Source organism: Lepidochelys olivacea (assembly GCF_965140295.1).
Source record: "Lepidochelys olivacea isolate rLepOli2 genome assembly, chromosome: 17".
In the NCBI taxonomy this organism is placed as follows: Eukaryota; Metazoa; Chordata; order Testudines; family Cheloniidae; genus Lepidochelys; species Lepidochelys olivacea.
Window position 1 is genome coordinate 6,467,902 of NC_140427.1, and position 17,467 is coordinate 6,485,368.

The 17,467-nt window shown below is 39.9% G+C and overlaps 1 protein-coding gene across 15 annotated transcripts in view; it reads right to left on the bottom strand.

Moving 5' to 3' along the window:
- BCAS3 (BCAS3 microtubule associated cell migration factor) overlaps positions 1–17,467 on the bottom strand; it is a 502,746-nt gene that overhangs the window by 328,666 nt on the left and 156,613 nt on the right. For all 15 annotated transcript variants that reach the window (XR_014714393.1, XR_014714394.1, XM_084650993.1 and 12 more), the window contains one exon: positions 8,259–8,523. Coding sequence is in view for 13 of the 15 variants with exons in the window: in XM_084650993.1 (XP_084507119.1) it covers positions 8,259–8,523 (265 nt within the window). In the remaining 2 variants the exon portion in view is untranslated. The remainder of the gene's footprint in view (positions 1–8,258; positions 8,524–17,467) is intronic.

Genomic DNA, 17,467 nt, shown 5'->3' on the forward strand with positions numbered 1-17,467 from the left:
TCCCTGTTTCTTCACTTCAGTGGTAAACTGTGCTTTGACACTGTATAAAGCCCCTTATGGCTCTGTACTCTGCCCTTCACTGGCTACTTCTTTTCACCCACGCACATTATTTTACAGTTTAAACTGGGCGATTGCTTTTATTCTGATGACACTCAACTCTCTCTTTTAAAATGCAGTTCTGCTCTGAAAAGCAGATACACAAAAAAGTAATCAGTCATTACACAACAGCTCTCTTCCCTTTGTGTAGTCACCTCAACTGTCCATAGTAACAACAACAGATTTTCACTACTTTTTGCTCCTGCAGAGCCTATAAAGCTCTGGCTTCTATTCCTTCTTGTACATCACCAATATAATAGTTCACCAACTTTCAATCAGTAAGAAGCGTGCAACTCTATCAGAGACAATCAGATGATAATGGGTGTCGCTGAGGGATTAATCAGCAGAATAAGCTTATTACTGGTGATGTACAAGAAGAAAACAATCAAACTTGACTTTCACAGCTCAGTTCACATTTGCAGAGGGAAAAACATCTTTTTATTTGTGAATTGTGCACATTTGATAGGAAATAATTGAGGGGGAAAAATAGAAATAATAAACAAAGAACCTCACAATGCCATTTTACTGGGTCAATTTTCAGAGTAGAACTGCATTATGCTCTTTTATTCAACTCCCGCTCAATCTGCCTCTGACAAATGGACATCTGACCCTACAGAAATGTTCTTCACTTTGATGTAACCAAGACTGAGACCATCCACCTTTGCAAGAAAACTTCTATGGGGCCCTCATAACTGTAGTGCCATTCTCAATGCTAGCCTTTCTCCCACCTCTCAGCTCTGTCACGGACATCTTGCTCTGCTGTGCCATTACTCCTCTGCAGGTGCACCTACAAAAATGTCCAAAACATAGTTTGCGTAAGTCATTACCTTGACACTTCCTCTGTTAAATCGCTCAGTCATGCATTTGTCACTCCCTGCCTCAGTAACGATAATTCCCTCCTGAAATAGTTCTCATCCAAACTCCAGTTTGTTCAGAATGCTACCATATCTTTTTCACATGTACATTCAAATCAGACATCTGTCCTGTCTTCTGAAACTGACACTTGTTCCCCCATCCACGTCCATACCCACTACAAAAGCCCCGTCTCTAAAACACCTCATGCTTATGCTCCCCCCGATATAATTTCTCAGCCTACATCCCTACTTGACCTTCTACTGTGCTAAATTTTGGTCTCCTGTCAATCCTCCACTTCCTCTAGCTGGTGTAATGGATCTTTTGCGTCCATTGTAGCAACGACCCAGCAGATACTACCAACCTTATCCACTTCATTGATTCTTCATCCGTTATCATAATACAGCTTATGTACAACCAGTAAAGCTGATGGCCAGTACCCAAATTTGTGCTTACAGTTAACCATTCACACATCTCCTAGTCTATTCTCTCATCTACTCTAAATTTGTAATCCACTGTCATACTGTAACGGATGGGTATTTTGTACTTTCCATACAAAGTTCCTGGCCAAGAGATCCAGCGTAACACCTGGAGTTTTCCAGAACAGAATGGCCCACACCAGCTGTCAGTGTAGCAATTACTACAAGGTGATCCAAGACTGCCAGAATAAGGTGGTGGGGGGTGTGGGTGGAGGAATCTTGCTCCCTCTTCAGACACACTCAGAATAGGAAGACTTGTAAAGAACTGAATCATGATACATTTTAAGTAGTCCATTCTCCAACTTGTACACAAAGGATTTACTTGGGTAACACACATCAACTGCAATATAAATCCCCTTTGCATTAACAGGAAAAGAAAGAAAGAAAGTCCACTTTTCTGACATTTGGCATGCACAGGACTAAAAATATAAGATAACCAAAAGCACATTATTTTAAAAAGTAGTTCGCCTGGAGTGTTTGCCAACATAAAACAATGAACTGTAACCTGACGCCAATTCTTCCTGAGGCACGTGCAAAATAATTTCTGTTAAAACTTTTCAAGTAGACATCAACAAATGGATGTAACGAAGTTTCCAACTCATAGAAAGGCAAGGTAAACCGGATGATAAATCAGAATATTCCTATGGCCTTCATACAACATCAGCCATCAACCTAAATCAACAGAATACACTGAGAGAAGCTGGATTCATTGCACTGATAAAGTTAAGAAAACATCGCCCTCTAGAGGGTGTCCAATTAACCATTTCACTTCAAAGGAGAAGGCCTTTCTTTCTGCCACCCAATGTAAAGAATGGTTGTGTGAAGAAGAAACAAATAAGGATTTGTAGACAAATTTAGAATATAAATTATCTGAAATCATATTTAAAGAGGAAAATATTTTTTACAATACAAATCTAAAGTGACTTGTTTGCATTCATCAAATGAATAGGCATTTCAAATAGATAAAGAGTCAGGCCCACACTATGGCATTCTTTAGTGTATCTGTGAATTTACAAAAACTATTTGTACCAGATAAAGGCTATAATTTACAAGAAGGCAAAACAAAAGCCTACAAGAGACATTTCAAATAGGCTGCTTTTGATTCTTGTTTATAGTGCTGGCGATTAAGTTAAAACTTTGAAGGGAATTGCCCTCCAGTGCTTTAAGTTATTCTACAGCTAATTTTCTTTCTAACTATTTTTTGTCTGCCTCTCTTTAAATAGGTGGTTTCTCAAGTGAGTGTTACTTAAAGGAAACCAATCTGTTTTTCAGGAAAGCTTGATGATGTCACTCCTTTCAACTCTGCTTTCCCATAAGAATTCTTCTAATAAAATGGAGTTTCACTCTGGGAAATAGTGAAAAGTGACATGGAAATATTTAAAGAATCTGAGATGCGTACATTTATCAGACTGTTGGATTTTGCCTTTAATGATATAGCAACCACTACAAATGAAACAAGAGACTAGGATGTGTGAGAAGACCTACTGTCTTAAAAAAAATAAAAAAGACTTCACAATGGAAAATGGATTATTCTGTACAACGTAGAATGTTTCTAAACAGTCAAATCTGTGTATGTATAAGACTTGTTTTCCTCAGTTCTAAATTTATGTACTGTATTTCAGCTGAGGCGTAAAATTTAAAACAGAACCAATCTGTGTATGATTGATTTTTTTGGCAAAAACTACAAAATCCAAATGAAAAACTTCAATACACAATTAAATGATATAGAGAAAACAAGTTCAAGAATCATCATATTATTATTGATTTTTCTAAGTAGGTGGAACTGCACAGTATAAGGTTCAAATGTGTGGTTAATTTATGTTTACATTTGTGATGTGGTCTCACTCAGGAAAATCGCTGATCAACAAAAGCAAAAATCCATGAGTAGGTTAAACAAGACCTTTAACTTTTAGTTACTATATTGTAATTTTTACACTGGATGATAAAAACACTGAGCAGCTGCATAGGGCTTTCTATTTTCAAAGTGAAGCATTAACACTTTAGGGCTAAATGCCACCCTTGGGCATATACACATTTGCCCTGAACTGTTTCACGCAGTAACCCAAACAGTGTGCCTGTGAGACAGGTGAGTGTTACCATTCCCACGTCACACATGGGAAACAGCCATGCAAGACCCAATTCTGCTCTTTCAGTCCACTGATGTCACAATAGTCCTATAATAGTAAAAGCCCATAAAAGGACACTAACTTAACTCTGGTATCACTGACAACACTCTCTGGCAACCCAACTGAATGACAAAAATACACCATGGGTGGATTAACAGATAAAATAACCCAAACAAAATCTGTGTTGGCTATAAAAGGTGCAAAGGAAATATCTCTTTATCAACTCTTAGTGAACAGTTTCCTTTACTTCATTCTGCTAAAAAGGAGCACAGGCAAACAAGAGTAAAGCCAAAACATGATTCATTTAGAGATGAATCCCACCCTGATAAAGGTTTACATTGTGTGGGTAAACAATTTGTAAATTGTCCTGAATAAACCATAAATAGATTGTTTCTCGACTATACATAAGGCAAGTTTTTTTATTTTATTTTATTTTGACACTAGAGCTAAAAAGCAAGCTGGAAAAAAATTACTAGGATTGTGCTCAGAAAATATTTATAGCCATAAAAAGCAAGCTCAAGTTAATGTGAATGGAACATAATTCTTTTGTTAGTCCAATCAAAAGGTAATATGCAAGCTTTTTGGTCACTAAAATCCATTCTTCCGGGGTAGGATTATATCAATATCATTTTAATATGAAAGAAGTATTAATAGAAGGATTAACAGCAATGGTCTACCAATTTACTGAAGTGCTAGGCAAGTTTCTACATCTTAAAGCTTACTCAAATATTTCTAAATTGCATGTGATCCTTCATTAAAAGTATGATATCAAGATTGCACAATCAAGAAAAGCCAACCGACAAGGATAGCATTCTGTACTAAAAATCTGTTTGCCCATCTTTCATTTCATCATCAATAAGTAAAACAACACTTACTGTGACATCTGTACATAAGCAGCTATGCTAACTGCTCAACATATACAAGTTCTTCACCCAGTATATAACTAATATAAAATAAGAAGAGTTCTAATTTATAATTTACTGTGGTTTTTAACTAACCGAATTACATACTTAGTTCCCATACTGCATCTTTTGCAGAAGCACAGAATTAAATTCAATATGATATTCTGAACTTAAATAGCATCTTTCAGCAGAGGATCTGAAAGCAATTTACAAACATTCATTAAACTCTACACCCTTAAAACAGAGATTATTATTCTCATTTTACAGGTGGGGAAAATGTACATACAGCTAAGTAACTTCCCCAGGGTCACACAGCAAGTTAGCGGGAGAGCTAGGTATAGTACCCAAAGGCCACTCTTCTACTCTAACCACTAGACCTCACACGCTCCACAAGACAACACTAACTCCTTCAAATGAAAACAGTGTATAATATTGTCTGGTTAACAGTATATTAGACCAAGAAGCTGTTACGATCCTAAATCCTTCTTAGGTTGTGGATTAAAATAGTCATCACAGTTTTCTGTTAATCCAGCTGCCACACATGTGCACCAAATCCTTGCAATGAAAGTCATTGTGAACTTCAGTTAATTATGTTTTTCAAGTAGATGATAAAAGTCTTTAAAAGGCACATAATACAGATCAACCATCTGTATCCTTTCAGTTCCACACCTAAGTATTTTTCAAACTGTAAACAGACACAACAAAAACATCTAAAATAACACAATGGTTTCCCAATTCCTATAATTTAGAACTAAACTGATTTTATCTTAATTCTAGGACTTGATTTAAAAAAAAAAGACTTATGTACATTTGTATCTAATTTTGAAGCAGAACAAGTTAAGGCCCAGAAATTTAAGCAGTCACTGAGCCACCTCACTTTAACAAACAAACAAACAAACAAACAAACCACACCACACCACAGCATCCTAACACTACACAGTTACTATATACTCCCATGCTAATTGCATTAGGTGGACATACGCAGCTGGTGGCATGAAGGGTGGCAGGTGGAGAAGCAAGAGGAACATAAGCATTTTTAAAGGCTTTTGCTTTCTTGTAAAAGGCTGCCGTGTTCTTTCCACATGCCTACCCACATCTCGCCAGTGATACACTATTCCAATTCAGTACAGCAAACCACCAACCTTTCAGCATCAAACAGTATCCCTGGTTCCTTACTTTTACCGACCCCAAAGTAAAATATACATTTAGTCGAGAGGTGTCTCTCCAGATGGTCATACCTCTTTCCTAAACTACAAAAAGGGGCTAATGATATACTAGCCCCAATTCCTCATTCACCCTCCTTCTTCCAATCCCTGTTTCCCAACATTCCCCATCCCTACCTAAGCTTCAGGCTCTCCATGCGGCAATACAAGTTGCTAATCTTTTGCCAACTGCGCTTTGCCATAACTTTGACTGCAGTGACACCCAGACTGTTGTTATGATAAAGGCTTCTCTTCCACATTTCTGGAAAACATCTCACCAACTCAGCACTCATCTAAGTTAAGGGACTCTTTTTATTTTTTCAAGTAATTATTCAGTGCAACTGTTTATAATTTTCACAGAACATTTTCAAATGACGTATATGAGGGTCTGTGTATAATTTCAGTGAATCCATAATTCGAGGCTTCTAAGAACTGTGAAGAAACTGATGGATATATTTACTTAAACATCTTGGCCAAGATCTTCAGAACCAAATAGTGTTTTCTGAGTGCCTCAATTCTGAGCACCAAATGAAGATGCCTGAAAAGGGCCTGATTTTCAAACATATAGACCCTGAAAATCAAGCCCTATTAAAGATGTCTCAAAACAAAACACCCACAAATTGAAGCACTGAAACTCACAAGTCACTTTTGAACTACCTGGCCTCTGTTTCTTTGGAAATACCACCACGCTGTGGTGTGAATGTGTTAGCTTTTTCTCCAGTTCAGAAAATCTGCCCATTACAGAAGTCTCTGGGCATACTAATCAAAGCCAAATGAAACCTCTTAGTTTCTTTTTGAGTATCAAATGCTAAATCTATTTAAAACTTCAAACCGGTAAAGACACAACTTACTGTAATTTCTCTTGACAAAAAACAGACTTGGATGGATGAAAGGTACAGTAGTTGAGAGTTTCTTCCTGTTCTCTATACGATGTCAATTGTCAAAAATGACTAGATGTGTTACAATAATTATTTACAGCAATCTGGTGTCTGCTTCAAGCATGTCACACTGAACTGCAGTGTGGTAATGAGAGGAATAGGCTATAACTGTGTATGTATAAATATATCTAGGAGGAATAAGGCGGCACAGATATTTCTGGCCACCTCTTGACTATCCCAGGACATCGGGATCATGATAGGTGCTCCTGTAATAGCAATAAAGGAAATGCTATTCATAGGGGCACGGGTTTTAATCAATAAATCCCACCACATTGGAGAAGCCCCAAAAGGGAAAAAACTCAACTTTTAGACTGAAGGAGTGCTCAGTCCCCTAACAACAACAGGCACTGAAAAGGTCTGTGTGTGTCAAGAATCCCACAAAGACTAACCTAATAGCACAGAGGGCAACCATGAAGGCAGGAAAGGTGAGGGTTCACAAGGGCCTGTACTGTGCCCTTCCACTAGTGTTCATGATCCATCCAGCCCTTTTAACACCCTCAAACTGGCCCTAGCTTTTCTAACCTCTTGCTCTTGCTGACACAATAAGGGAGACTTAGGCTTCCTCTTACACATCAGCAGAGGGGACTTATTCCTATTAGGGGAGGGGAGCTACAGGAGCCCCAAACAGGCCCTAGTTTTTAAAATTAGATTGATATTGGGTTGGTTAAATTAAAATTACCTGTGACCCTCACTATTTACAAGGGACCAGCAGGAATAAACAGTAATCATTCTAAATCCAAACAACAATCAGCACGCCAACAAATTACACCATCAAAGAGAAGGGCAAAAATGAACAGATGGTTCCAAAGCTCATTGCCTAGGGCAGAAAGGAAGAAACTGAGGGTAACTAGGACTGTGGATACTATTATAATTACACCCTGAAAGTTTTGATTTCCCTGGGGCGGACTCTTCTTTCTATATAGTTTCTATATTGTTCCCAAGAGGCTCCCAAGGTTCACGGCTCCCAAGAGCAACACATCATCAAGAGTGGATGTGGAAAGGCAATTCTTGAAGGCTTTTTCTTTTTTGTAAATTTATCAACCACATTGCTAAAAGAAAAAAAACTGGGGGAGGGAAGGGGGACACACAACATTGCACCTGGCTTTCATGTTTTCCCCACAAACAATACATATTTATCTTCTGGATGTCCAGATGTGCTCCATAACCATCCAGGCTGATGAGCAATGAGATTTTTAAATAACTGCATTTAAATGTAGACCAGATTAGTGACTTCATGATAGCCGTGAAACAAAATCTGAAACGATAAAGCCTCTAAACCTTTTAATTTACAATGGAGACTATTAAAATGTCGATTTTCCCATAGTTTATTTAAGCAGGTTCTAAGTAATAAACTCTCTGCCTTGAGTATTTATAGGGGACCTATCCCCATAATATCTAGGTACCCTGTATATTTATACTTTAATATAGATTTCAGGTACTGTATTTGCAGCAGTTTAATACAAGGCACAGTGGCATTTTTAATAGCATCATCTGTATGTGGAAATACAGATTATTTGAATCCAGTGTTATTGGAATCCACAGTGAAATCAATATTTTCTTTTTTCAGATACTGACGACAACTGAACATGGGATACTACAAAAGCAACGTAATGACTCAACAGAATAGGTATGCCTGACAACATAGAAGAAAAATGAGATTTACCATGAAGAGGTGAACCAGATGGGCTACTCGACAGGCCTGGGACAGGGCTACAGCGGCCTCCTTGTTTAGACGTCAGCTCCTGCTCAATCTCCTCCAGCCCTGCACTCTTCTGGAAACGGCTCATTCGGTTTACCACCCGGGGCGACATGTGAGTGCGGACACAGGGCTGACCACCATAAGGATTGATAGGAAAGACGTGGGAAGTGCCACGAAGAGTGCTGACCACCACCCAACGACAGTCATGGCTGAAAGAAATATCTTGTACCTGGAAAAATGCAAAGTTACATAGATATGTAGGTGTCATTTAAAAACCTTTCTGAAACAAGTTGGGTATCATGTTATAATTGAAGAGACAAGTCTGAACAGAAAACATTTAACTTAAACTTTGGCTTTTTTAAGTCAATAGTTTGATTTTATATTTTCTAGTGAACAGCAATCAACAATCTTTGCTTTAATACCATTTAACACAATCCCACACCTTGAATCATAGAAGAAGATTAGGGTTGGAAGATACCTCAGGAGTATTTTGACTATTTCTCAAAAGTGTCTTGAAACTTTTCTTCTAAGGGTCCAACTCAACAAAACAAATTGCAGGGCAGAATCCCACACAAAGCCACGGGAGCCTGATGTAATTTTTTAACTGAATTTGGTCCCCAAAAAGAAAACATCCAGGAAGCTATCATAACTGCACGTTTGACAGCAGGCAAGGCACCTGTTATTTGCTTGCTCATTTTAATTCTCAGGAAGCATGACAAATAATAAGTAAATAATCACCAACAAAAAAGTATAGTCACGCCAAATATTTTGATGTAGTTTAGCAGTTAGAAGAAAAGACTAGTAGTGTCAGGAGTTGACTTCTTGGCTCTGACTCTAAATGCATGAGCTTGGACTAGTCACCTAAACACTATGGTCAAAAATTTGAAAAGTTGTCACTAGATTTTTTTAGAACATTTTTTATGCTAAATTTGAGAAACACTGGGCCCAATTTTCAGATGTACTAGCACCCACAACTTCAGTTGAAGCCAATGGGAAGCAGCAGGTGCTAAGCATATGCTCAGGATTTAGCTGGTCGCCATAATTGGGGTCGAGAAGGAATTTTCCTCCAGGGTAGATTGGAAGAGGCCCTGGAGGTTTTTCGCCTTGTAGCATGGGGCACGGGTCACTTGCTGGAGGATTCTCTGCTCCTTGAAGTCTTTAAACCACGACTTGAGGACTTCAATAGCTCAGACATAGGTGAGAGGTTTTTCACAGGAGTGGGTGGGTGAGATTCTGTGGCCTGCATTGTGCAGGAGGTCAGACTAGATGATCGTAATGGTCCCTTCTGACCTTAGTATCTATGAATCTATGAAAATCAGGCCCTAGGTTTCACCACTGAGGCCCCCAAAAATCTGGGGCCATTTTTTAAATTTTTGACCTAAAATGCTACCTCCGTTTGTAGGATCACTGAAAAATTATTTCAGTTTTAGTTAAAATTGCTTCGCTCTACCATGGGAAAAGAGCTTTTATGGCTCAGCTGTTAAAACCTATGATATTAACAAAAAAGGAAGACCCCCTGAACCAGATTAGTTCAAATATCTTTTATGCACAGGAGTACTCTCACGTGTACTATGTGAACTATTTGAGAAGCATGGGTCTTTGTTTTAGCTTCTCCTTAAATATAATCTCTAGATCTGACACAAGAAAAACATATATTTGTTAAAACACTCTCTGATGTAGTTACCTTTTATATAGATTAAGAAATAAAACTCAACAGAATTTAATTCTCTTCTAAGCTTTACATAACACCTTGATAGAAAGCAAATTCTTGCTCCTTTATGGGAATGCTTCATAAAAGGGAACACACATTGTGGTCCAACACCATATTGCCAGACAACTCATGAAAACAAGGAATTTAATTTAATTTACTATAGAAAAGTCCTAAAACAATGTTTGTAAAAATGTTTTAAAAAGTAAACGCTGGATAAAAAGAATACGTACATGAATTGAACATGACACACAAACATATAGATGAAGGATTAGCTTTCACTTTACTATTAAACAGCATAAGCTAAATAGAATTCTTCAAGCTTTCGGAGAAGTCAGTTTTACAATACACTAGGTACTCAAATTGGAGTAAACACTGATAAAATCTTGACAAATATTCCAGAAATGCACTCCAAATATTCCAGACAAAAGCAGCAAGTATTTGAAGTGCAAGTTTGCAGTTGAGCCCTGAAACCTTTGAGATAAAAAAAGGATTTAAGTATTGTGATGTGTGACAAGATATTTGGCTGACAGACAGACACTATACAAAATGTTTCATCAACATTACATAGATAAACCAAAAAATACCATTACACACCTGCTCTTTTCAATTATGTTGACATAGCCAAATGATCTGCTAATGATCTAGTTAAACAGGGTCCTAGAAATCTGGCAGGTTTAGCACTTTCAGTGAATCTAGTATTACTGGTATATAGTCATTCCATGAGCACTTAAAGCTCCTAGTTTGTCTAAAGAGAGTTTCATCTTTACAGACTGCTGAAAACGGATTAGAGGCCCAATACAAAAGAACAAGAGCCAAAAGAAGAGAAACCCCATAATCATGGGCAACTTCCAGATGTCAGAATCATACACAAGAACTGTATACAAAATAACATACTCAATTACAGAGGGAGGCTATATTTCAAATCACTCCTTCTATGGCCTCCCCAAACCTAATTTTCCAGTCTCCAATATGCACAAGGATACCTGCCCTCTTATATGTTTCAGAGTAACAGCCGTGTTAGTCTGTATTCGCAAAAAGAAAAGGAGTACTTGTGGCACCTTAGAGACTAACCAATTTATTTGAGCAGAGCTTTCGTGAGCTACAGCTCCGATGCATCCGATGAAGTGAGCTGTAGCTCACGAAAGCTCATGCTCAAATAAATTGGTTAGTCTCTAAGGTGCCACAAGTACTCCTTTTCTTTTTGCCCTCTTTTACATGCCAGACATCTGAGCAGATCATCCCACCTTTAACACCTTCAGTGCACTTGCCATTCCTTTTAAGATTCAGATAAAAACTCCCCTCATTGTTTCAGAAAGTCTCTATTAACTTCCTCTCTCCTCTTCTGTTCACTGCCTCCACGCATCCAACACGTGTCTCCCCTGCCTCGCTCTAGTCTCATGCTCTTGGTGGAAGAGTCTTCTCCTCTGCAGCTTCTGCCAACTAGAATATACTTTCTGAATCTCTCCGTCAAACTGATACTGATTTGAGTCTCACCTGAAAAACACACTTTCCCCTTTGCATGCGTCTCTTCAGTCCCTCCCCCGTTGGTATCGGTTTTAATTTATTTCAACATAATCTCTTTACATCACTGTACTGAGCAAGAGAGAAATGTACAATTTCATACTAAATTAGTTTTCAGCATGCATTCCTCATTTTATATTCAGGGGAAAAAACAACCCAAGCAGTGCCAAAATCCTAGCTCATGACAGCATGCAGGAAACAAATGAGGAAGTAATTATAAAGTCTCCTGTAAATGTGCCTGCTCTCAAGGAGAAGAGGTTGCAGTAGCACCAGGCTAAATGCTCCATCTAAAATAAAGTGCAAATGGCCTCTACCTTCCATCTCAAACAATGACACAGCAGTGACCAGCTGGGATGAGTGATGGTGGGAAAGGATGGAAACTTAGAAGCCAGGTAGTAAAGAGCTGCCGTTGCTTTACTATGAGGAGCTCCATAAACAAAGAAGTGCTACTCGCAAATGAGATAGAAATTAATTATCAAAGATTCAAAAAGAATATATATTCAGAGAGCCTACTCTCCAGGGACCAAGGCAAATATTTTGGATACCAGATTGGTGTTTTCTGCATATGACACATTTCCGACAACTTCAAGAGCTGCATTGTCTGTGTTCCCCTTATATAAGGCAAGCAGCAGCACATTGGAAGATTGGAAGAGTTTAAATCATGGTACGTTTGTAGTTTCATTTGTGGGCATTAGTTAAATATCTTCTTTTCACATAGCAAGATCACAAATCTTTGTGTACAATTTAAATGAACCCTTAGTCAGCTTCTTTTCAATAAGCAATGGATGAAAGGAAAGGACCAGGATAACATCAGGATGCTGTTAGGACCAAGTGTAATCTCATTCCCAATTGCTTCCAAAATCAGTTGTGTGTATCTGTGAAAGAAGTTTAAATTATCATGTCGAGCCTGCTGTCCACTGTACTGTTACTGTACATTACACAGAGTTCTTGATTGCTCATAGTATAAACAAACTGCACAGTGCCCCATTAGTGGTTTGCAAGTTTATGCTATGCGTTGCAATTTATTGCTGTTCTTTAGGTTAATGTACTATTATTCCATGTATTTATAATATATTTCTACATTTGCTGTTAATTATGATGTAATGTTTGGATACTGAAGATCAACCATTCTCTATAATGTTTACAGCTTTATGTTAATAAAGTAAAAAGTACAGTAGACCTCTCATGGGGTTTACTCCATAATACAAGGTCAGCATCAGATTCAACATTCACATCTATATTTTTAAATTCTATGTATTTCCTTCACACACACAGGAAGTGGACATGCCTTGGTTTTGGTACATGCTAGTTCAGGTAGCTTTAAACCCAAGATTTTTTAAGAATGTATAAACTACAAATTAAAGGCTCTTTGCGAGGATGCCAGGGCTTTCCTCTGGCCCTAATGCCATTTCTTCCCAGTCTAGTTGACTGGGAAGTTAGGACTCTCAATCACTTTGGACCACGGTGGCATACCTTACACATCCCCGACTCCCACAGAAATCACTGGGAGTGGGTAGGGGGCACAAGGACCCTTCTCCCTGGTCAATAGAGTAGGTCAAGAGTGATGTAGTGGTGGGAGTCTGCTATAGACCACCGGACCAGGGGGATGAGGTGGATGAGGCTTTCTTCCGGCAACTCGCAGAAGCTACTAGATCGCACGCCCTGGTTCTCATGGGTGACTTTAATTTTCCTGATATCTGCTGGGAAAGCAATACAGCGGTGCATAGACAATCCAGGAAGTTTTTGGAAAGCGTAGGGGACAATTTCCTGGTGCAAGTGCTAGATGAGCCAACGGGGGTTGGGGGGGGAGCTTTTCTTGACCTGCTGCTCACAAACAGGGAAGAATTAGTGGGGGAAGCAAAAGTGGACTGGAATCTGGGAGGCAGTGACCATGAGTTGGTTGAGTTCAGGATCCTGACACAGGGAAGAAAGGTAAGCAGCAGGATACGGACCCTGGACTTCAGGAAAGCAGACTTCAACTCCCTCAGGGAATGTATGGGTAGGATCCCCTGGGGGACTAACATGAAGGGGAAAGGAGTCCAGGAGAGCTGGCTATATTTCAAGGAATTCCTGTTGAGGTTACAGGGACAAACTATCCCGATGAGTCGAAAGAATAGTAAATATGGCAGGCAACCAGCTTGGCTTAACGGTGAAATCCTAGCGGATCTTAAACATAAAAAAGAAGCTCACAAGAAGTGGAAGGTTGGACATATGACCAGGGAAGAGTATAAAAATATTGCTCGGGCATGTAGGAATGAAATCAGGAGGGCCAAATCGCACCTGGAGCTGCATCTAGCGAGAGATATCAAGAGTAACAAGAAGGGTTTCTTCAGGTATGTTGGCAACAAGAAGAAAGCCAAGGAAAGTGTGGGCCCCTTACTGAATGAGGGAGGCAACCTAGTGACAGAGGATGTGGAAAAAGCTAATGTGCTCAATGCTTTTTTTGCCTCCGTCTTCACTAACAAGGACAGCTCCCAGACTGCTGCGCTGGGCATCACACCATGGGGAGTAGATGGCCAGCCCTCTGTGGAGAAAGAGGTGGTTAGGGACTATTTAGAAAAGCTGGACGTGCACAAGTCCATGGGGCCGGACGAGTTGCATCCGAGAGTGCTAAAGGAATTGGCGGCTGTGATTGCAGAGCCTTTGCCCATTATCTTTGAAAACTCGTGGCGAACGGGGGAAGTCCCGGATGACTGAAAAAAGGCTAATGTAGTGCCAATCTTTAAAAAAGGGAAGGAGGAGGATCCTGGGAACTACAGGCCAGTCAGCCTCACCTCAGTCCCCGGAAAAATCATGGAGCAGGTCCTCAAAGAATCAATCCTGAAGCACTTACATGAGAGGAAAGTGATCAGGAATAGTCAGCATGGATTCACCAAGGGAAGGTCATGCCTGACTAATCTAATCGCCTTCTATGATGAGATTACTGGTTCTGTGGATGAAGGGAAAGCAGTGGATGTATTGTTTCTTGACTTTAGCAAAGCTTTTGACACGGTCTCCCACAGTATTCTTGTCAGCAAGTTAAAGAAGTATGGGCTGGATGAATGCACTATAAGGTGGGTAAAAAGTTGGCTAGATTGTCGGGCTCAACGGGTAGTGATCAATGGCTCCATGTCTAGTTGGCAGCTGGTGTCAAGTGGAGTGCCCCAGGGGTCGGTCCTGGGGCCGGTTTTGTTCAATATCTTCATAAATGATCTGGAGGATGGTGTGGATTGCACTCTCAGCAAATTTGCGGATGATACTAAACTGGGAGGAGTGGTAGATACGCTGGAGGGCACGGATAGGATACAGAGGGACCTAGACAAATTGGAGGATTGGGCCAAAAGAAATCTGATGAGGTTCAATAAGGATAAGTGCAGGGTCCTGCACTTAGGACGGAAGAACCCAATGCACAGCTACAGACTAGGGACCGAATGGCTAGGCAGCAGTTCTGCGGAAAAGGACCTAGGGGTGACAGTGGACGAGAAGCTGGATATGAGTCAGCAGTGTGCCCTTGTTGCCAAGAAAGCCAATGGCATTTTGGGATATATGAGTAGGGGCATAGCGAGCAGATCGAGGGACGTGATCGTTCCCCTCTATTCGACATTGGTGAGGCCTCATCTGGAGTACTGTGTCCAGTTTTGGGCCCCACACTACAAGAAGGATGTGGATAAATTGGAGAGAGTCCAGCGAAGGGCAACAAAAATGATTAGGGGTCTGGAACACATGACTTATGAGGAGAGGCTGAGGGAACTGGGATTGTTTAGTCTGCAGAAGAGAAGAATGAGGGGGGGATTTGATAGCTGCTTTCAACTACCTGAGAGGTGGTTCCAGAGAGGATGGTTCTAGACTATTCTCAGTGGTAGAAGAGGACAGGACAAGGACTAATCGTCTCAAGTTGCAGTGGGGGAGGTTTAGGTTGGATATTAGGAAAAACTTCTTCACTAGGAGGGTGGTGAAACACTGGAATGCATTACCTAGGGAGGTGGTAGAATCTCCTTCCTTAGATGTTTTTAAGGTCAGGCTTGACAAAGCCCTGGCTGGGATGATTTAGTTGGGGAATTGGTCCTGCTTTGAGCAGGGGGTTGGACTAGATGACCTCCTGAGGTCCCTTCCAACCCTGATATTCTATGATTCTATATGAATAACACATAAGCCTTTTATTTAAGGCAAAGGAATGTAGCCACTATGGGTGTAGTGAAGTGATCATCAAGGGGTTAAACAGGGTTTCTCAGATTATTTTGGGTTGGCACCACGCTCCACCCCTCCCTTAGTACTTGTTTAGTTCATGGGTGTTCCCCCACACTTTGTTATGTGTCTGAACAAGCATGTTCCCTGCCTGCAGTACTGAGGAGTGTGTTTCTTGTGCACTGAGCAGTCCCTTTACAAAAATGGGCAAGTCATGGCTGAAAGGGTGACTGCATACATATAGCTGGATAGATAAATGCTCATTTGATCTCCTGTTTAAACACAGAATTAGCTGCAGAACACTTGATGAAATATGGCTATCCAGTTCTCCAGTGTTGTCTCTGATTCTTGATGCAGGGCATGCACCCTGGAACTCTTGTGCTCGTTTTATGGAATATCTAGCTTGCACACATCCTTTGGAACACTGCTGATTCAAAAACAGAATTCCCTGGTCAGAATGTTTCAGGATTTCTCTTGGAATACTTATTTGAGGCCACTGTTCCACATCTGGTAGCAGCTGAAGTGTCAAAACCTTCTAAGAGCCAAACCATTATTTTCTCAACCCAAAAGGTGCTGTAAAGTGTCATACAGGTGCTGCTGCTGGCTGTAACCTCTTGGAAGGATTACATTACAGTCTGGGCTTAACTGCCATCGCCTCTTCTTACTAGTATCACAGTACTGATGTAATGATGAAATACATTATCCAACTACTACTGCTCACACTCCTCGGTCTTTAGGTTTAGAAAGAATACAAAAGACTTCTATGACCATGGAATCCTTCCCATTCCTTGGTCCAAGGAACTCTAAATCAAACCTTGAAGTACTAAAGTTGGCTCTGACATAATTATTTCTGCTCTAGTTAAATATTTGTAGTAGCATCTATTCATTTAGCAATCAGTCACTTTATGGCACAGCTATATCTCCTCTTGGTTTAAACTCAAGTGTCTGCAGACTATTTTCCCAACCGAGTCAATTAAACAATGCTTTCAAATATGCTGGTAAACTGTAACAGCTCCTGGGAGAAAATAATCCAGTGTTTGCAAAGGAAAGGGCATACAACAGTCTATGAAATGGTTTCTTAACTGATACATAATGAAAGAAAGCTTTGAATAACCATGTATTATACAATGAATCCTCTTCTTTCTAGCTTCACTGATCCTTTCTAATTACACTATTTCCCCTGCCCTCACTATTCCTTCTTCTTGTAACATTTTTCATCTTTCCAACTATTTTTGTCTCCCCTTCCTTCATTTCTCTCCATTCTTATTCCCTTCTCCATCTCTCTTCAATTCCCTCCCTTGTAGGCCACTTTTTTACTTCTCCCCAATCTATTTATCTCTTTTGTATATTGTGACTGCATAACCTCCTGAAATCTGAAGGAGAAACCTTGCTTCTGGGTTCAGAAACACTATGGGGCAGTATGAATATTGTAGTATCTGGAATTTGATCACATTATATGATTTGCCAGTGGCCCTATAGAGCTAATCCTCCAAGAATGCAGGTGATCAGAGGGTAATGCTACATGAACAGAGTCTCTGAAAATCCATAAAGAATTATTGGATTCTGGGGCATCATAACTGACATACACAAACATACTGCTTGGTTTTCCTTTTTGTCCAGCAACGAGGAACTAGGGTAACTTTCTTGCCACCATTCCTTGTTAACCCCCTTGCCACTGTTCCCCTGAAATTTAAATCCAGTCTTAACTAGACTAAATATATACAATGTCACAAGCCTAACGTGAAATAAAACAAAAAGGGAGTCGACTGCAGCATCT